This window comes from Cetorhinus maximus, chromosome 10, assembly GCF_964194155.1.
Source record: "Cetorhinus maximus chromosome 10, sCetMax3.hap1.1, whole genome shotgun sequence".
NCBI classification, from domain to species: domain Eukaryota; kingdom Metazoa; phylum Chordata; class Chondrichthyes; order Lamniformes; family Cetorhinidae; genus Cetorhinus; species Cetorhinus maximus.
Window position 1 is genome coordinate 16,611,353 of NC_135888.1, and position 18,624 is coordinate 16,629,976.

At 43.6% G+C, this 18,624-nt stretch overlaps 1 protein-coding gene across 1 annotated transcript in view; it reads left to right on the forward strand.

The window, feature by feature from the left end:
* Window positions 1–18,624, forward strand: part of LOC144686126 (hemicentin-1-like) — a 418,005-nt gene that overhangs the window by 219,019 nt on the left and 180,362 nt on the right. The window contains 8 exon segments of the mRNA XM_078551270.1: window positions 486–673; window positions 827–923; window positions 1,690–1,851; window positions 3,391–3,504; window positions 7,303–7,505; window positions 8,614–8,695; window positions 10,621–10,752; window positions 14,608–14,757. Of these exon segments, the coding sequence (XP_078407396.1) occupies window positions 486–673; window positions 827–923; window positions 1,690–1,851; window positions 3,391–3,504; window positions 7,303–7,505; window positions 8,614–8,695; window positions 10,621–10,752; window positions 14,608–14,757 (1,128 nt within the window).

Below are 18,624 nucleotides of genomic sequence, written 5' to 3' on the forward strand. Positions count from 1 at the left end.
ACCAACATCCCCCTTCTCAAAAGAAAATTTGCTTCCCTTCCAACTGAATATAAGATCTTTATTTGTTATCCCTTCTCCCCCCATCTCATTTGTCTGATTTTATAAATTCAGATGGTCCTGAGGCTTGACAGTTCTTCCATATCTCGGTCTGTCACGTTTGCAGGAATGGTAGTCCTACTCTGTGTTTCTGGTATTGGACTATCTCCATTTGATTTGCTTTTTGCCCTCCTTTGAGTTGCATTTCTCTTCATTAACAATCCGTCTGATCGATTGTTGTCCACTTTCTGAAAAACCGCCAAAGTGAATCAAATTGGATACATGCTTCAGTATGTCAGATCAATTCATAACATTCAGGTAACGATCCCCACTCCTAGTCAGCAGTAATCCATTGCTAATTCATTATTGTTTTTGTTTGGTTCAGTTGTCTGCTTTCTTGAACAGTATCCAACCCCTCACACAAGTTCATTCTTATTTATCTTTTCTAGTTCCCCCTGTTATTCATACAGAAAGTGGGGAGTTTGGAGAGGAGCTAGTGTCGATTGTTAACAAAACAGTTCAACTGCGTTGTGAGGCAGATGGGAAGCCGCCACCTTCCATCTCTTGGCTCAGAGACGGCCTACCCATTGTGACAGACTACAGACACCAGCTTCTGGATAATGGCAGCATTCTACAGGTGAGAGTTCATTGGAAATTGTACAAATAACATGTTGAATTATCTCTGTTCGAATCAAATCCATAGACTGTACAGTTGTGGAGGAAACCTAGTGTGGAGTCTGGCTACTAGTTGAAACTGAATCATACTCTGCTTGTTGTACTTTCTCTGTAGATTAACGCAGTGCAGGTATCTGACACAGCTGGCTATATCTGTTTAGCAGAAAACCCAGCGGGAACCACAGAGAAAGTTTTCAGCCTTCATGTTCAAGGTAACAATCTGCTCCATTTTAAGGACAGGGTATACAGCTTACACTTCACTGCGGCATCAGAGGTGACATGCAAGCAACAGCGACAACTGAAACTTTAAATAATGTAGTGCCTTTAACACAGAAAAACATCCCAAAGCATTCCATAGAAGCAAAAGGAACACATTGGACAAAAATCCAAAGTAGAAAAGTTTAAGTGTCGATTTAATGTCTTCATACTTAATTAGGTTCCTTGACTTAGTTAGTTAGGGCTTCTCACTGCTATACAGTGGACCCCAGGTGCATGGAGTAGAATGGATCATGCATCAAAAAACTTTTCATTTGAAGGATGACCTTTTTTATCTTAAGCCACACTCATCTCTAGTTTTCAAACTCTCCCTCTGTCCTTTCTTCTTTCTTTCTCTCAATACAACTCCGGGTGATGCCTCCTCTAAGCTCTGCTCCCTTGTCCCCGCTGAGCTCCAGAGACCTGTTCCTGCATCTTCATTATACTGAAATCAAGATTGATTGCATAGCCTCTTACCCCAACTAATTCCTTCCACGCCTACTCTTGTCCTTGCCCCTGTGAAGAATAACTACATCAAAAAAAAAAGTAGAATAAAAAAACGGAATTTTGATTGTGCATTGATGAAAAATTCTATTCCAAAGGTGGAGGAAGAAAATCCTAAAGTTATAAAACATCTGAAATGTATAGCTTGGTTTTAGTGCTGGGATTGAATAGAGATCAGTCAACATCAATTCACATCTGGTTCTGCTTGTTTTTATACAGTGCCTCCCATTGTACTTGGCCCCACTCCAGAGAACGTTAGTGTTGTGGTGAATAACCCCATTTGGTTAACATGTGAATCCCGAGCTGTTCCTGCAGCAGATATTGCATGGTACAAAGACGGACAGATGTTGCAGTCCAGCACCAACGTCCTCATCCTTCCAGGTGAGACTTTGATGAGGAAAATGTAAGGTGGGGGCAGGTGTGAGTAATGCAGAACGACCTTTGACCTCTCCAGTGATGGCATCATTTGAGAGTGCTGTCCATAGCCCTCCATCCCCCATTCATGAGGACACTGAGGAGGCAATTCTTGACAAAATGGTTGTTTCCAAATTGTGTCTAGCAAGCATATTGGACTTAGGGTAGACTCTATGAACTAATTTCGCAGACTACCTTTGCCAATCTGATTTGCCCAATCTACAGGTAGATTAAAGTCACCCATGATTATTGCAATACCTTTCTTACATGCCCCATTTATTTCTTCCTGTATACTCTGTCCTACAGTATAACTACTGTTAGCGGGTGTATAAACTACTCCCATGAGTGATCTCTTACCCTTACTATTTCTTATCTCTACCCAAGCTGAGTCTACAACTTGCTCTTTCGAGCTAAGGTTATCTATCACGACTATACTAACGACGTCCTTAATCAACAGAGCTTCCTATTGAATGCTGAAAACATGAGAGGGACAGAAAAGGACTGACAGTCTGGGTATCTCTCTTCATATCACTTAGACAAGACAGTAAGATACATCATCCATTCAAACAATTTATTATGAACACACATTTTATGGGTTCCCCTTGTGACCCTCAAGTATTTTTTGGTGATCCTGTGGTTCAGTAAGTGTATTTTGGATGATAAATTTGTAATTTAGGAACAATGCATCTATTGGGAAATTGGTCAAATCCAGGAGTATAAGCCCTGGAGGCATTATATTTAAGGTTGTTTTAAATCTGAACGGAATTATTCTTTTCTCATTCAATCTTGGATGAGGTTGAAGCCTGGAGTAAATTCAGAATAAGAACTCCCCCAATGCTCAGTGCTTGAATGCAGTGACCAATGTGAACTGAAGCATAGGGATCAGCAAAGTGCCTCATTCAATTCCCAGCTTGTGCTGTGATAGTGGAGTCCAGCCAGACTCCAGCCAGGGCATCAGTAGGAAGGGTAAGCTCTTCCAGATTCCTGCTTCCAGTTGACACTCGGTGACCCTCGCTGGAAGACACGCGCATGGTCACTGGGTGAGGACAGCATTGCTTCGGTTACATTGCTCACAAGGTTGAATCCTAATAATAGTTGGTGTCATGTGTTCCGATTCACATATAAAGAATTGAGTGAACTACCAGAGACTGGCCAGTACCCGTGGAACCATATCCTTCAATGAGTCAGTGCCTCAAGAAGGTGAAGGGGAAGATGCAAGTTCCCTCCAAATATTTAAAACGAAAGACATACCAAACTTATTTGAACATTGTTAATGAAAGCAAATAAGGCATGGGATCTGGAGACCTAGAATGTATAAGAATTGTTGGATACGTATGAGAAAATTCTGAAGGCTAAACTCAATCAAAAGAAGTTTTTGATTAAGTCAAAGAGAACAGCTCAATGTCTACTTCTTTGCAGAACAGATTACGACATCTTCATTTGAACATTTTCTTTGGATTATAGTTGCACAATATCTGATCTGATCTCTTCCCATTCCTGTTCCAGGGGGTCATATCCTTCACATTCCCAGAGCAAAGACAGAACACAATGGCAAATATGTTTGTATTGCCACCAATGTAGCAGGGAGAGATGAGAAGAACATTCACCTCCATGTGTACAGTGAGTATCAATATCATTGCACATTAGTGTGGAAGATTGGGAAGATATATGTAAAAGGACAAGTCGTTAGCAAACCTGGTGCTATGAGAACAACACAAGCAACATCTGAAATCAGCACCAACATTTTCAGATTAGGCACAGCACAGTTGGATCCATAGAAAAGCTCCCACTGCATTGCTCCATCAAACACTCCCCAAATTCTTCTTCTTAGGCTGTCCCTAAGGGGTGACTTGCTTCCACACTAAAAGTGAGTTCTCAAGTGACTAGAGAGTCCAATGCGCGACCTACAGTCTCTGTCACAGGTGGGGCAGGCGGTGGTAGGGGGAACGGGTGGGTAGGGTGCCCCAGTTGCCACACGCTCCTTTTGCTGTGGACACTTGGCTTCAGCTAGCCCTTGGCAATAAGACTCAAGGTGTTCAGCTCCTTCCCAGATGCTTTCCCTCCACTTCGAGCGGTCTTGGGCCAGAGATGCCCAGATGTTGGTGGGGATGTTGCACTTTTCCAAGGAGGCTTTGAGGGTGTCCTTGAAGCATTTCCTCTGCCCTGCTGGGGCTCGCTTGCCGTGTCAAAGTAGAGCGCTTGTTTCGGGAGTCTCGTGTCGGGCATGTGGATGATGTGGCCCGCCCAGCGGAGCTGGTCGAGTGTGGTCAATGCTTCGATGCTGGGGATGTTGGCCTGAGCGAGAACACCGACGTTGGTGTGTCTATCCTGCCAGTGGATTTGCAGGATCCTGTGGAGGCAGCGCTGGTGGGACTTCTCCAGAGTTTTGAGGTGCCTGCTGTACATAGTCCACGTCTCTGAGCCAAAAAGCAGGATGGGTATCACTACTGCTCTGTAGACCATGAGCTTGGTGCCGGGTTTGAGGGCCTGGTCCTCAAACACTCTCTTCCTCAGGCGGCTGAAGGCTGCACTGGCACACTGAAGGCAGTGTTGAACCTCATCGTCAAAATCTGCCCTTGTTGACACTAGGCTTCCAAGGTATGGAAAGTGATCCACGTTGTCCAAGGCCTGGTCGTGGATTTTGATAACCGGGGGCAGTGCAGTGTGAAGGGGGCAGGTTGGTAGAGGACCTTTGTCTAATGGATATTTAGTGCAAGGGCTCAGTGAAGGTGTTGATGATGGATTAGAGCTCAGCTCCAAGATTAGCAATAGCACAGTTAAGTGCAATGTAAAGCTACTTCCACCTCCAATAAATCAGCCTCAGCCCCTAAGCGTCAAAGAGCATCAAGGTGACACTTTTCCATTTCTCACACCAGACATCCTATGGACCTCTCTTGAGTGAGATTTGCAAGTTAGTGCCAAAGTTGGGACAGGTTTATGCTCGGAATCCATGTTCATTAGAGAGTGAGTTGAGCTTAACCAAATCCATTTTAAATGGGACCCTTATAGTCACAGATAGAGGAAACGTTCAACCCATAATTCCGGGCTCTTTGGAAGTCAAGTCCCAGATTTGAAAATCCATTATCTAACAAACTGTATCACTCAGTTCCCAACCCCGACAAAATCATTCCATCACATGATCTTTACTCAGTTAACAACCACATATGATACCATTAACATTAAAGAATATCCCAAGACGATTCACATAGGTGTATCAAAAAGTTGGATGCCAAGCTAAAGGAAAAGTTAGCAAATGTTGAGTCAGAGAGGTTGGTTTTGTTGTCGGGTCTTAAAGAAGGAGGTGGAGTTTTGATGCATAAGGATTTGGAGGAATGGAGAGTTTGGCGGGTTTTTGAGGCTGGAGGAGGTTAGCCAGATAGGAGGAGAAAGGCCATGAAGAGATTTAAAACATAAGGGCAATCATTTTAAATTTGAGGCATTGGGTGATCGGCTGGGAGCCAATGTAAGCCAGTGACAGTAGGGATGATGGAGTAGGGAATGGGCAGCAGAGTTTTGTCTGAGGTAAAGTTTACGGCAGGTGAGGGGGGGTGGAATAGGTTGGTCAAGAGAGCATTAGGATAGTCGAGTCTATAGATGAAAAACATATGGATGAGGGATTCCCCCAAAAGATGGGTGGAGGAGGGCAATGATGTGGAGGTGGAAATAGGCAGCCTTTGTGATGGAAAGGAATATGGGGTTGTAAGTTCAGCTCGGGCTTCAATACATCGCCAAGTATGCAAATCGTTTGATTCAGCCTGAGAAAGTGGCCAGGGAGGGGGATGGAATCAATGTGGACTTGGGTTTGGGCTTGTAACCGGGTCAAAGATGATAGCTTCTGTCTCCCCAGTGTGTAGCTGGAGGAGATTTCATCTCAATTCCATTCAAGTGTTATTGTTCAGGTCTCTTTTTTCAGAATTACTCGAGTATTGCCCATTTGGGAATTCGTTGTGGGCACATTGCTCCTTCATTATGCCCGTTCACTAAAAATCACACATAATGAAAGGGAAAAAAAATTATATCATCACCAAACAAACCAAAAACATCAGTCACAAGTTTCATGATCATCTTCACGAATGTGTCGTTATCACTATCTCACAGAAGAAACACCCAAAAACTGATGATAAACTCGAAGAGAATAAACTGAAACAATGAACAATGTAAAATCCCATGTCGCCAGAATGCAGTGCCATCTTAATCACACGGCGTTAGGCGTACAGCAGGTCTACCTTTTAAACGTATAGCAGATCCCCATTTTAAACACAAATCAGGGGTCAGAGGAGCATTGGAAATAGGAGCAGGAGTAGGCCATTCAGCCCCTCTAGCCAACCCCCCCCATTCAACTAGATCATGGCTATCCCCATATTCCTTGACATCTTTAATATCTAGAAATCTGTCGACCTCTGTCTTGAACATACTCAATGACTGAGAAGTTCCTCCTAAATGGCCAACCCCTTATTCTGAGACTATGTCTCCTGGTTCTAGAAACCCCACCCAGGGGAAACATCCTTCCTGCATCTACCCTGCCGAGCCCTGTAAGAGTTCTGTATGCTTCAATGAGCTCCACACTGTCAAATGTACAGCAGCCCCACAACGTCAAACACCCGTCAGTCTCACAACACCAAAAACATGGCAGATCCGCACGCACTGCAGGTTCACACCGCCCGATGCTGAAGCTCTGGCCTGGCCCAGCAATGGGGGCGGCTCCCAAGAGGGCTCCCCCACCATCCTGGCTGCAACTCCCAGGCCGGCCCTAGGGCTCCTGGCCTGTGGAGGAGGTAAGGCTGGAGGGGGAGCTCAACAAAGGGTGTATGTTGGACAGATAATCTGAGAATGCTGCAGTGGAAGGGGTGGAGAGGTGGTAGCGGGGCAAAGCTGCTTGTCACCCACATACATGTGGCAGCTGGCGGATGCAGATAAGGAAGAGGGGAGGGCCAAAGCTCGATCTTTGGGAAATCTGGCAATAACGGTGCAGGGGTAGGAAGGTAAGTGAGAATGAGATGCTTTGGTCATGATCAAATAGGTAAGACTGGGAGCAAGTCAGGATACTCTCACTGAGCTGGACAATGCAGAATGGGCATTGGTCAAGGATGGTGTGATTGACCACGTCAAATGCAGCATAAACTCAACATCTTGGATATCATGATAGCGAGATACTGAGTTGACCTTTGTATTTAGATGTTATTCATGGATGACAGAAGATTAATGATTGTAGTGTACAAATTTATCACCAATGAATGTGCTGTTGATTGACTGGGAAGCATTGTGAGCAGTCTTTATGATGAACTGATATTTGTAACTCTTGTGCCAGGACTATTTAAGAATGCTATAGCTTGTTTATTACCCATGGCCTCTATTTACAGTGACAGATAGCATTCCACTACATTTAAATCAATGTCTTTTAAATTTTCGCCCCCAAAGCCCCACCCACTATTAAACACCATGGCGACAGTTACTCTGAGGCCATCACGATGCGTGCCGGAGAGATGGCCACTCTCAGGTGTGAGTCAGAAGCAGTTCCAGTTCCTACTGTTATGTGGTATAAGAATGATCACCAACTGGCCTTGGTAAATGGTGCCCGGACCCTGTCTAATGGTCAAATACTCCAAATCCAAGATGCTCAGGTAATATCTGCATTCAATGTTTCAAATCTTGACAGCAATTAAGCTGTATAGCATTTGGTTGGTAGGGGATGAGTTATGTTCACGGAATCACAGAATCTTTACAGTGCAGAAGGAGGCCATTCGGCCCATCGAGTCTGCACTGGCTCTCTGAAAGAGTGTTCTACCTAGTCCCATTCCCCTGCCTTATCCCCTTAACCCTGCACATTCCTTTTTTTTTAAGATAGCAATCTAATTCCCTTTTGAATACCTCGATTGAACCTGCCTCCACCACCCCTCAGGATGTTCATTCCAGAATTCAACCATCCTCTGGGTGTAAAAATCTTTCCTCACATCACTTTAACTCCTTTTGCCAATTAATTTGAATCTGTGCCTTCTAGTTCTTGATGCTGTCTTGAGTGGGAACAGCTTCTCACTATTCACCCTATTCATACCCCTCAGGATCTTGAATATCTCTATCGAGTCTCCTCTCAGCCTTTTTTACAAGGAAAACAGTCCCAATCTCTCCAATCTATCCTCATAGCTACAGTTCTTCATCCCTGGAATCATCCTTTTGAATCACCTCTGTACTTTCTCCAATGCCTTCACATCCTTCCTCAAGTATGGTGCCCAGAACTGGATGCAGTGCTCCAGATGAGGCCTAATTCATCTCGCATTTGTTGGTTACCATTCTTTTTACGTGGCTAGAGGTAAAATGGTCTGGAAAAAAGACACACACCTAGCTACACCCATACCCATTTACCCCCATCCCCTACAATGGTTGCAGTGCATAGCAATAGTCTTGAAGATCTTTGATTTGCAATAGACGTCCCACATCTCCTGTAATGCGATGCTGCCTCCTAGCAGCTCAGTTTCCTTTTTACACCAAGCACTTTTTGTCCCTCCTGAACAAGATATAAGAAAAACCTTGCCATTTGATGTGTGATTCTTTCCCTTACCTCTAACCTCCAACATCTCACCCTTTCTCTAACACCCACTCTTGTGCTTTGGAAATTTATTGATATTATTGTGATTGAATTTTCTCCTCATTTTCAAAAGCTCCAATTAACACACTGCTTCCTATCAGTTGGCCTACTGCTTACGGCTTAACCTTTGCTCCATCTTGTTTTAGGTTGCAGATTCTGGGCACTATATGTGTAAAGTTACCAACCTGGCTGGACACACCAAAAGGACCTTCAGGCTGAGTGTGCACTGTAAGCATGGGGAGCATGTTAGACTTTGGACAATTGTTCGCTGAGTACATTACACTTAAGCATTTTTTTGGGTTTCATTTCTGGAAGGTTCTGATGCAGAACTTGCCTTCAGGAAATTGAATGGCTGGGATTGAACCCGTGAATTAATGGATTGTACAAGTGGAAGGATCAGGTTTGATGGGCCGAGTGGTGTTTTCTTGTTCCATGCTTGCTTCATGTTATGATATTGGTGCACTTATATGTTGTTCCATGGATGCGCTCGGATGTTGGAATTGGGTTTTCCAGACTCTTAGTTTCTTGGGCGGAAGATTAACTCACCCTCCTTGCCAGCAATGGAACAGGTGAGCGATGAAAATGGAACAGCTCCATTTCCTGCTAATTTCCTGCCCAGCGCTAATCTTAATGCTGCCAGCTGGTGGGTGCCAGCCAGACTCAGGTGTCCTGTGATGTCACTGGCATTTCAACAGAGACCTGAGGCGGGGAAAGTCACAATGACCTTCTCACTAGAGATTGAAGCAGGTCAGCAGATGGTGAAAAGAGCAAAGAAACTCTCCAGCCATGTGAAAGGGTTTCCTTTGTGGGCTCATTAGGAGGAAGAATACTCTCCCCATTCCCACAAAGGAAAACCACGGGCTTCCCTGACCCAGACTCTTACCCCCTTTCCTTCAGTAAGACTCTCCCAAAAATCCCACTGCCACTTCTCTGGAAGGCAGCAGGTGACCTTTGACCCCTTCCTGCAACCACTCTGTTCCCTCTTCTCTCCTATGCCGGATGGGAGGTGGACCGGCGATATTAGTGAGGCCTGGCAGTTAAAAAGCCATGAGCCTGAAACACATGGCAGCACTTGCCCTGCCTTCACCCGCCTGAAACCCACCCTGGGTTAAAATTGACTTCTTCCCGGTGCTATGTAGTATCTTCTGTTGAGCACCTTTCTTTTTGGAATGTGGTTTGGACACTCTCACACAAACCACTGCTGACACTTCCAGTTGGTGCAGTAAAACAGCCGGGGGTGACTCAACTTCCAGTTCTCCTGCTTCCCTTCCAATGGGCTCGGCTTATCCCAATGGTGTGGACAGAGATGGTGGGCTGGATTTTCAAAGGGCATGGAGCCGGGACCCGGTGTGGGCAGGATTTGAAAATCCTGTCATCTTGCGATCCCGATGCTTCTAGGACAGTTTTGAATTTTCGGAGGGCTGGCAAGGTGGAGGGAATGGGGGACGCGCTTGGTGCCAATTAACAGCCCCTGAAGCTCATTAAGGAGCTTATCAATGGCCCTGTCCATTTAGGAATGAAGTTTTCACGTTTTTCCGGCATGCCCAAACAGTTTTGTGCACATTCAGGCACAGTTGTCGCTGTGTGCCATGGGGCCCCGAACAAATTGCTTTGGAGTTGTTCTTCGGTTAATCTGTGAGGCCAACTAGCACCAGTATGATCACTGCTCCTAACTTTCTCCACCATGGTCAATGTTCACCTTCATGGTCCTCCGAGTGGCTAATTGGGCGGCGGGCTCCCCTCCTGGCCAGTTAGGCCATCTGAATTTAACACTTGTGTGGCAAGAGCGATGTAGCTTGGGCACAGGGTCAGGACCCGGAATTCACCCGAGTGTCGGGTGTATGGCTCCACTTTGAAAAACTCAGCTCCATAACTTCATGCGCACTCAGTGCTGTGCTGTAACTTTGCTTTTCAATTGGTCATCATTCAAAGCAAACATTTTCACTATTTCTTTGCATTTTTATCAATCGTTTAACTTAAAAAATATCGAATTTGAATTAAATTTGTAGAAATCTGGCCACAGAATCTCAGTGTAACGGATTGTCGAGGGGCAAATTCATGGTGAAAATTGGAAAAGGCACCAAATCGTTTACTTGCAAAGGTTCAATTGTTCTTTGTTTTTATGTTATTGATTCTTCTCCCTTCTTTTTCAGCCCCACCAACTTTTGAAGAGCCCTTACAGGAGGTTATTAATCAGACAGCTGGCAGTGCCCTGGTTCTGTCGTGCCACGCGTTGGGAGTTCCACCACCCACCATCACTTGGCTCAAAGATGGCGAACCGATAGGTAGGACTGGGCATGGTCAGTCTAGTTACTGGAGTGGCTAGACCGTGGGACTCCCTACCACAGGAAGTGTTTGAGGGTAATAGCTTGGATGCTTTAAAAAGGAAACTAGATGAGTGCATGAGAGAAAAGGGGATAGAAAGATATGATGAAAGGCTGAGATGGGGTAGATGGAATGGGAGGAAACTCGTGTGGAATATAAACACAGCACAGAGCAGATGGTTTGAATGGTCTGCTCCTGTGCTGTATATTCTATGCAATAATAAACTTTTGCTTTTTTAAAATATGAAATGTCAATGAGCCAGGTAGCACGTTACTGAATAAATATAGGCAAGGTGGCCAGGTTTTTCATGGCAAAATATAGGTGAGCAGGAAGCCCTTGATGTCCGTCTACACAAATCCTTATTGGTGAATGAGCAAGCTGATAAGGTGGTTAAAAAAGCAATTGGGTTACTGGGTTTATAAATAGAACAATCGAATATAAAAACGAAGAGGTTGTGCTCGAACTTTCTAGATCACTGCTCAGGCCTCAGTTGGAGTATTGTGGACAATTCTGGGCACCACACTTCAATAACAATGTAAAGGCCTTAGAAACAGATTAGAGGAGGTTTATCAGGATGTCACTGGGGATGAGAGGCTTATAAAGACAGATTGGAAAAGTTGGAACTGTTCTCCTTGGAACAGAGAAGGCCACGAGGTGACCTCATAAAGGTTTTCAAGATAATGAGATATTTTGACAGATTAAAGACAGAAAACTCATCCCTTCTGGCAAATGCACCAATAACCAGAGGCCAGAATTTCACAATCATTGGCAAAAGATCTAGAGAGCTGAGGAACAGACACTTTTTTTCACTGAGAATTGTCATTATGTGGAACATTCGACTCAAAAGGTGGCGGAAGCTGATCCCGTAAATAATTTTAAAAGGGAGATGAGGATAAGGGAATTTACAGAAGTTTGGATAAAAAGCTGGGGTGTGAAACTAAGCACAACTGCTCTTTCAAAGAGCCAGCACAGGCATAACAAGCTGAATGGCTTCCCTTTGTGCTGTACAGTTCAATGATCCAACGACGCGATGGTTCTTGTGCTGCCCGTAGTTGGATAAATCAAGAGGTAAAGAAAGAGAAAGACTTGCATTTATATAGCACCTTTTACAACCACCAGACTCTCAAAGCACTTTACAGATAACGAATTAGCCTTGAAGTGTAGTCACTGTTGTAATGCAGGCCTTATGGTTTGTTGGATAGTCCCCTGCCTCTGAGCCAGAAGCTCTGGCTTCAAGTCCCATTCCAGGACTTGTTGGCCATGGCAGGAGTCTTCATGACATGGTTCAACAGGTTGATAATCAGCCTGCTAATCCTTCCAACCCTTCCCCAAAGGGTTGGAAGGATTTCTAAGTATAGAAAACAAACAAACTGTTGAAATTTGGCAGCCAATTTGCACACAACACTGTCCCAGAAATGGCAATGTTAATGTGGTATTGATCAGATAAACAGTTTTTTAATGATGTTGATTGAGGGATTAAGTATTGGCCAGGTCACCGAGAATAACTTCCCAACTCCTCTTCCAAATAGCGCCATGGGATCTTTTTGCGTTCGCCCAAGCAAGCAAAAGGGGCCTCGATTTAACATCTCATCTTAGAGGCGGCACCTCCAACAGTGCAGCACACCCTCAGTACTACACTAGAGCATCAGGGTAGATTTTTGTCCTCAAGCCCTGGAGCAGGGTTTGAACCCAGAGCCTTGTGTTCCAGAGGCCAGAGTGCTACCAACCGAGTCACGGCTAACGCGAGGTGCTGCAGTGAGGGGGTCACATTTAATGCACTGGGTCATGGAATCAGGGAAAAGAAAGTTTGCAGATCAGAAAACTTGAATAAAACTTTCCCCTTGGTAATTGAACAACTGCAGAGGAGTGAAGGATAGACTTGGTAGATTGTGCCTGGTCTATGGAATGACTAGGCTTAATGGGCGAATGGTCATCTTCTTTTTCTTCGTCCGCTATTTGCTAGTTTTGCTGTAGAATTATAATACATTGGGTTTTTGTCTCAGCTTTTTCTGGGTTGCTAACTATCCCTCTGCCTCAAGGATTTCTTGTTCTTGGGAAACCTAAGCAAAGGGTCATGGCCACATTCTCGGACAGTGCCAAGGCATGCTAGCCACTGTTTATACTTCGCACTGAAAATACTGGAAATACTCAGCAGGTCAGGCAGCATCTACGGGATGAAAAACAAGGGTTAACGTTTCAAACTAATGACCCTTTATCATAATTGGAAAAACTTAAGAAATGGCATAAAATCATAAATTCATTATGGCGCAGAGGGAGACTATTTGGTCCATCGAGTCCATGCTGGCTCGCTGTAGAGCAATCCAGTCATTCCTATCACCCTGCTCTATCCCAGTAATGCTGCAAGTTTATTTCCCTCAAGTGCCCACACATTTTCCTTTTGAAATCAGTGATCATCTCTTGCTTCCACCACACAGGTTTTAAGCAAGTACAGAGGCAGGAAAAGGGAAGAGGAAAGAACAAAAAGGAAGATCTTTGATAGGGTTGAAGACAGCAGCAACCTAAATAACAAATGCTGGTACAAGGCAAAAGAGAGTGGTAATGGGACAAAAAGCAAAAGATGGGTCTAGAGGAGGTGTAAATGGCAACAGCAAAACCATTACACATCAGCTGTCCAAAAAGTTTCACTTCTGATTAAAGGTCATGAACCTAAAACGTTAACTCTGTTCTGCAGCTGCCTGACCTGCCTGAGTATTTCCAGCTTTTTCTGCTTATATTTTCAGCATCTGCTGTATGTGTTGCCTTTTGTGCTCCCACTAATTGATGTTCATTCGCAACCTGGATTTGCGCATTGAGCGAGGGCAGTAAGCGCCTATGCATTTGTACACCAACCTTAAGGAGAAATGGGTAAAGATAAGCTGGAGAGCACGTGTCAAAATGGCAAATTTGGAACATTGCCTTAGACTAAACTCCGAGTTAGGGCAAGCAGGGAGAGGTTGGAAACGGGAAAAAGACAAACTTCAAGCTGTTATCTGGAACTTTTTATTTTGGCTTGATGAATGATCAAAATATGGAATGGATTCCAGACAGGTGACGGAGGTGAAAACGATTGAATTATTTAAAACAATAATCTGATTATGCAGCAGGGAAGACATCAGGATCATAGAATGGTTATCACACAGAAGGAGGCCATTTGGTCAAATGGAAGAACAACTCAGCTAGTCCCACTCCCCTCCCTAGCCCTCCAAATTCTTTCTCTTTTGGTGCTTATCCAATTCTCTTTGAAAGCGCAATCTTTTTGGGTGGATTAATTTTAATGGGTGAAGTAGCCTTCCTGCTCAGTAAAGGTCCTGAATGAGGAACAACAATCGATTAAAGATGCCCATGAAATTTGCTATGATCACCTGTTAGTCATTTCTAAAATTTTCCATTAATTTGGGGCTGGCCCACGCACCAATATTTTTAGTTTCACCCATAGGCTGGATATCACCAAATTCTGATAATATTGATTGCTATTTGACAGAGACACGCGTTTGAGGTTCAGGGACCCAATGCAGAGCAGAGAGTGCATTTTTTTTACAAGAAGTTTAAAATGGTTGATTCAGTAGTAAACATCAAAAGGGAATTGGATCTCTACTTAACAAGAAAAACATTTGCAGGGCGATGGTAAAGAGCAGAGGAGTGGGACTAATTGGTGGTTCAATGAGAGAGCCAGCATTAGTATGATGGGCCAAATAGGCTCCTTCTGGGCTGTATTTGAATAAGAGACTTAAAATAATTCCTGTTGATATTGCTGTATAGCTATAAATCTCCTTTATTTTGCAGAGATGTAAATCATAATGAAACTGTTTTAACAGAGAGCAGCAACAGCCGGGATTGGCACATCCTACCCAGTGGTAGTAGACTGCAGACCATCCAGTTACAGCTTTTCCATGCTGGGAATTACACCTGCTTGGCAAGGAATTCTGAGGGAGAAGTGCGCAAACAGTATTCACTGATTGTTCAAGGTAAGATTGTTATGATTCCCATAGAGACCGATACTTTTAAAAGAAAGGAATCCCCACAAACCCGATGGAAAGAAAACCAATGGACAAAATTTCACTTTTAAAAAACTTTTACTGTAACAAACCAACCAAAATCAACATATTTCAAACATTAATTAACAGGTAAAGGGTATTTAAATAAAAACACAAATTTCACTTTAAATAGTCAGTGCAACCGGGATACGCCTCACATAGTTACAAGCACTCACGCTACTTCCCATACAAATGTGAGACCAAATGCAATCTCACGGGCTTTCCAACTCGGCCTCCACTACGCAGGATCTCTCTCTCTCTAGTCAATCATTTCGGCCCTTGAATCACATTCATCAGCAGCTACATTCTATCTGAAGTTTCTGGACATGGTTACCACTGACAAAGCGGATACCTACAAAGCTTCTTTCACTCGGCTCATGACAGTCTTGATGGCACAGAATACCCAGAGACTCCCTTCTCCAATCACTTTAAAGAGTAAGAGTAAAAGCAAGAGTTTTTACAGGTATTTAAAAAGGAAAAGAGCAACTAAAGTGAGCATTGGTCCTCTAAGGAGAAAATCTGGGGAATTAATAGTGGAAAATAAGGAAACAGCAGATGAACGGAACAGATATTTTGTGTCTATGTTCATTGTGGAAGACACAAACAATAATTGTGAATTGGGAGATGAAAGGGAGGAAGGAACTTAAAACAATTACAATCACCTGAGAAAGGCATTAGAACTAAAGGCTGACAAGTCCCCAGGTCCTGATGGACTTCATCCTAGGGTCTTAAAGGAAGTGGCTGCTGAGATAGTAGATGCAATGGTTTTGATTTTCCAAAAATTCCTTAGATTCTAGAAAGATCCCAACAGATTGGAAAACAGCAAATGTAACCCCTCCATTCAAGAAAGGAGGGAGCCAGAAATCAGGAAACTACAGGACAGTTAGCTTAACATCTGTCATAGGGAAAATGCTAGAATCTACTGTTTAGGAGGTTATAGTGAGGCACTTCGAAAATCTCAATGCAATCAGGCAGAATCAACATGATTTTGTGAAAGGAAATCATGTTTATCTAATTTATTAGGGAGTTCTTTGAGGAAGTAACAAGCACTGTCAGGAAAAGGGAACCTGTAGGTGTGGTGTCCTTGGATTTCCAGAAGGCATTTGACAAGGTGACACATCAAAGGTTACCATACAAAATAAGAGCTCATTGTGTACGGGGTAACATATTAGCATGGATAGAGGATTAGTTAGATAACAGGAAACAGACAGTAGGCATAAATGGGTCATTTTTGGGTTGACAAGATGTAATGAGTGGAGTGCCACAGGGATCAGTGTTGGGGCCTCAACTATTTACAATCTATATCAATGACTTGTGTTAGGAAACCGAGATAGTTTAAGTAAGTTATATGTGTATTTGGGTGTATTAAGAATAAGGAATACTTTTAATGTTTAAGTTTGATTTATATTCCTGTATTTGTCTGTTACGAAAAGGAGAAGTTGAATTTTAGTTTCACTTTAAAAGGTGTCTGCATTCTAATGACATATTGGTGACTCTTGAAGAGAAATTAAAACAAACGAGTTGAAAAAAACTGTGCTGTTGCCTAGCAACCGGGGTCCACAGAGGGAGGCCCCACCCACCCAGGAGTCCAGAGAGGGTGGCCACACACACACGCACACACCACAAAAAACTAAAACTGAAAGCAGTTCGAGTTCAGTTGGAAGCAGCTGCCAGAGAGACATTTCAGCAGAGGGACAGACAGAGGCAAGGCCCAAACTGAAGTTGAAGCCAGGATTCCAGAGAGACTGGATACTGGGAGAGGGAACTGCAGAGAGAGTAGATTGCCCAAAAGAACCAAAAGGTCCCAAGGCCAAGGAGTGAGCCGGAAAGAACGGGTCCCAAGAACACCTTCTAGTCAAAGTAACAACAGGAGTCTGGAAGAGGTCCTGTTTTGTGGAAGTGACTGTAAGGAGCAGAGAGGAAGGCACCAAGCTTCAAGCTTAAAGAGAAGAAAAGTTGCAGGAAGCAGATTTAAAGCAAAAATGGCTTGTGAGAAGTCAGAAGATCCAAAGAGACAACTGAAGGTCTGTAACTCTTTACCATGGGCGTGTGAAGCAGTCATGTACTGTTGACACAGCTGAGTCAGTGCGAGAGAGTGTATGGAAGAAAGCTTGAATGCATGTGTAGACCCAGGGGAGAGGAACACGGGAAGGAGAGTTTGAATCCCTGGAGGTGGACTTTTATGGAAGGCGTCTGAGAGAAAGCGTCAGTTTGGGAGAAGATTCCAGAGTGAGTTCTTCAAGAGTGGAAATTGGAAACCCCAGTGTGAAAAATGGAGTTCAGTGAGACTGGCTGGCTCACGATGTAACAAGCTGGGGGGTTTGAAGAGAGATCCATAGCGTCTGTTTGGGGTGGCATCTGTCACTTTATTTCAGAGTGTGGTGTATCTAACCACAGGTCATCTATTGGTTTACATGGACTATGTACTCACTGTGAACATAAGAGTATAAGATAGATTTTGTAACTTGTGTTATCCTTACAAGTCTGTATATATCTGTAAAGGTATAGTTGTGGGTGAAGGAGTATTGTAACATAGTTGATCTTTTCTTGCTTAATAAATGTTTTATTCTTCTGTTAAAAGTTCACTAGCTGACTTCTGTTAGTCTGTTCAGTAGCCACTCTCCACGTATCTAAACGACAAATAAAAGTTAGGACCTATCAAGCCAGGTTCCACCCTGGGATCAGGCTCGTCCAGTAGTAACATCAGCTGGGACCATAACACTTGGATGAAGGGACTGAATGTAAGGTTGCTAAATTTGCTGATGACACAAAGATAGGTAGGAAAGTAAGTTGTGAAGAGGACATGAGGAGTCTGCAAAGGGAAATAGACAGGTTAAGTGAGTGGGCAAAAATTTGGCAGATGGAGTATAATGTTGGAAAATGTGAACTTGTCCACTTTGGCAGGAAGAATAGAAATATAGCATATTATTTAAATGGAGAGAGAATGCAGATCTCTGCAGCACAGAGGGATCTGGTGTCTTTGTACATGAATCACAAAAAATTAGTATGCAGGTACAGCAAGTGATTAGGAAGGCAAATGGAATGTTTGTGTTAATTGCAAGGGGAGTGGAATATAAAAGTAAGAGTGTTTGCTACAGTTGTATTGGTGAGACCACATCTAGACTACAGTGTACAGTTTTAGTCCCCTTATTTAAGAAAGGACATAATTGCATTAGAAGCAATTCAGAGAAGTTTCACTCTACTACTTGCTGGGATGAGGGGTTATCTTTTGAGGAAAGGTTGGACAGGTTTGGCCTGTATCCATTGGAGTTTAGAAGAATGAGAGGTGATGTTATTGAAACAAATAAGATCCTGAGCGGACTTGACAGAGTGGGTGCTGAGAAGATGTTTCTTTTCCCTGTGGGAGAGAATAGAACTAGGGGACACAGTTTAAAAATTAGGGCTCTCCCATTTAAGACAGCGATGAGGACAAATTTTCTCCCTGACGGACATAAGTTAGCACTCTCTTCCCCAGAAAATGGTAGAAGCAGGATCATTGAATACTTTTTGGCAAAGATAGATTCTTGACAAACAAGGGAGTCAAAAGGTATTGGGGGTATGTGGGAAAGTGGTGCTGAGGCCACAATAAAATCAGCCATGATCTTATTGAATGGCAGAGCAGGCTCGATGGGCCGTATGGCCTATTCTTCTTAATCGTATGTTCGTAAACAGTCTGGTGGGCTCTGGAAACACTGAAACAGCAGCAATGGGTCTTGTCTAATCCACAATCGCTTGTCCTTCCTGTCTTCAGCTCTCTGCTCTTTCCAACACTATAACACACACAGTAACAAAGTCTTT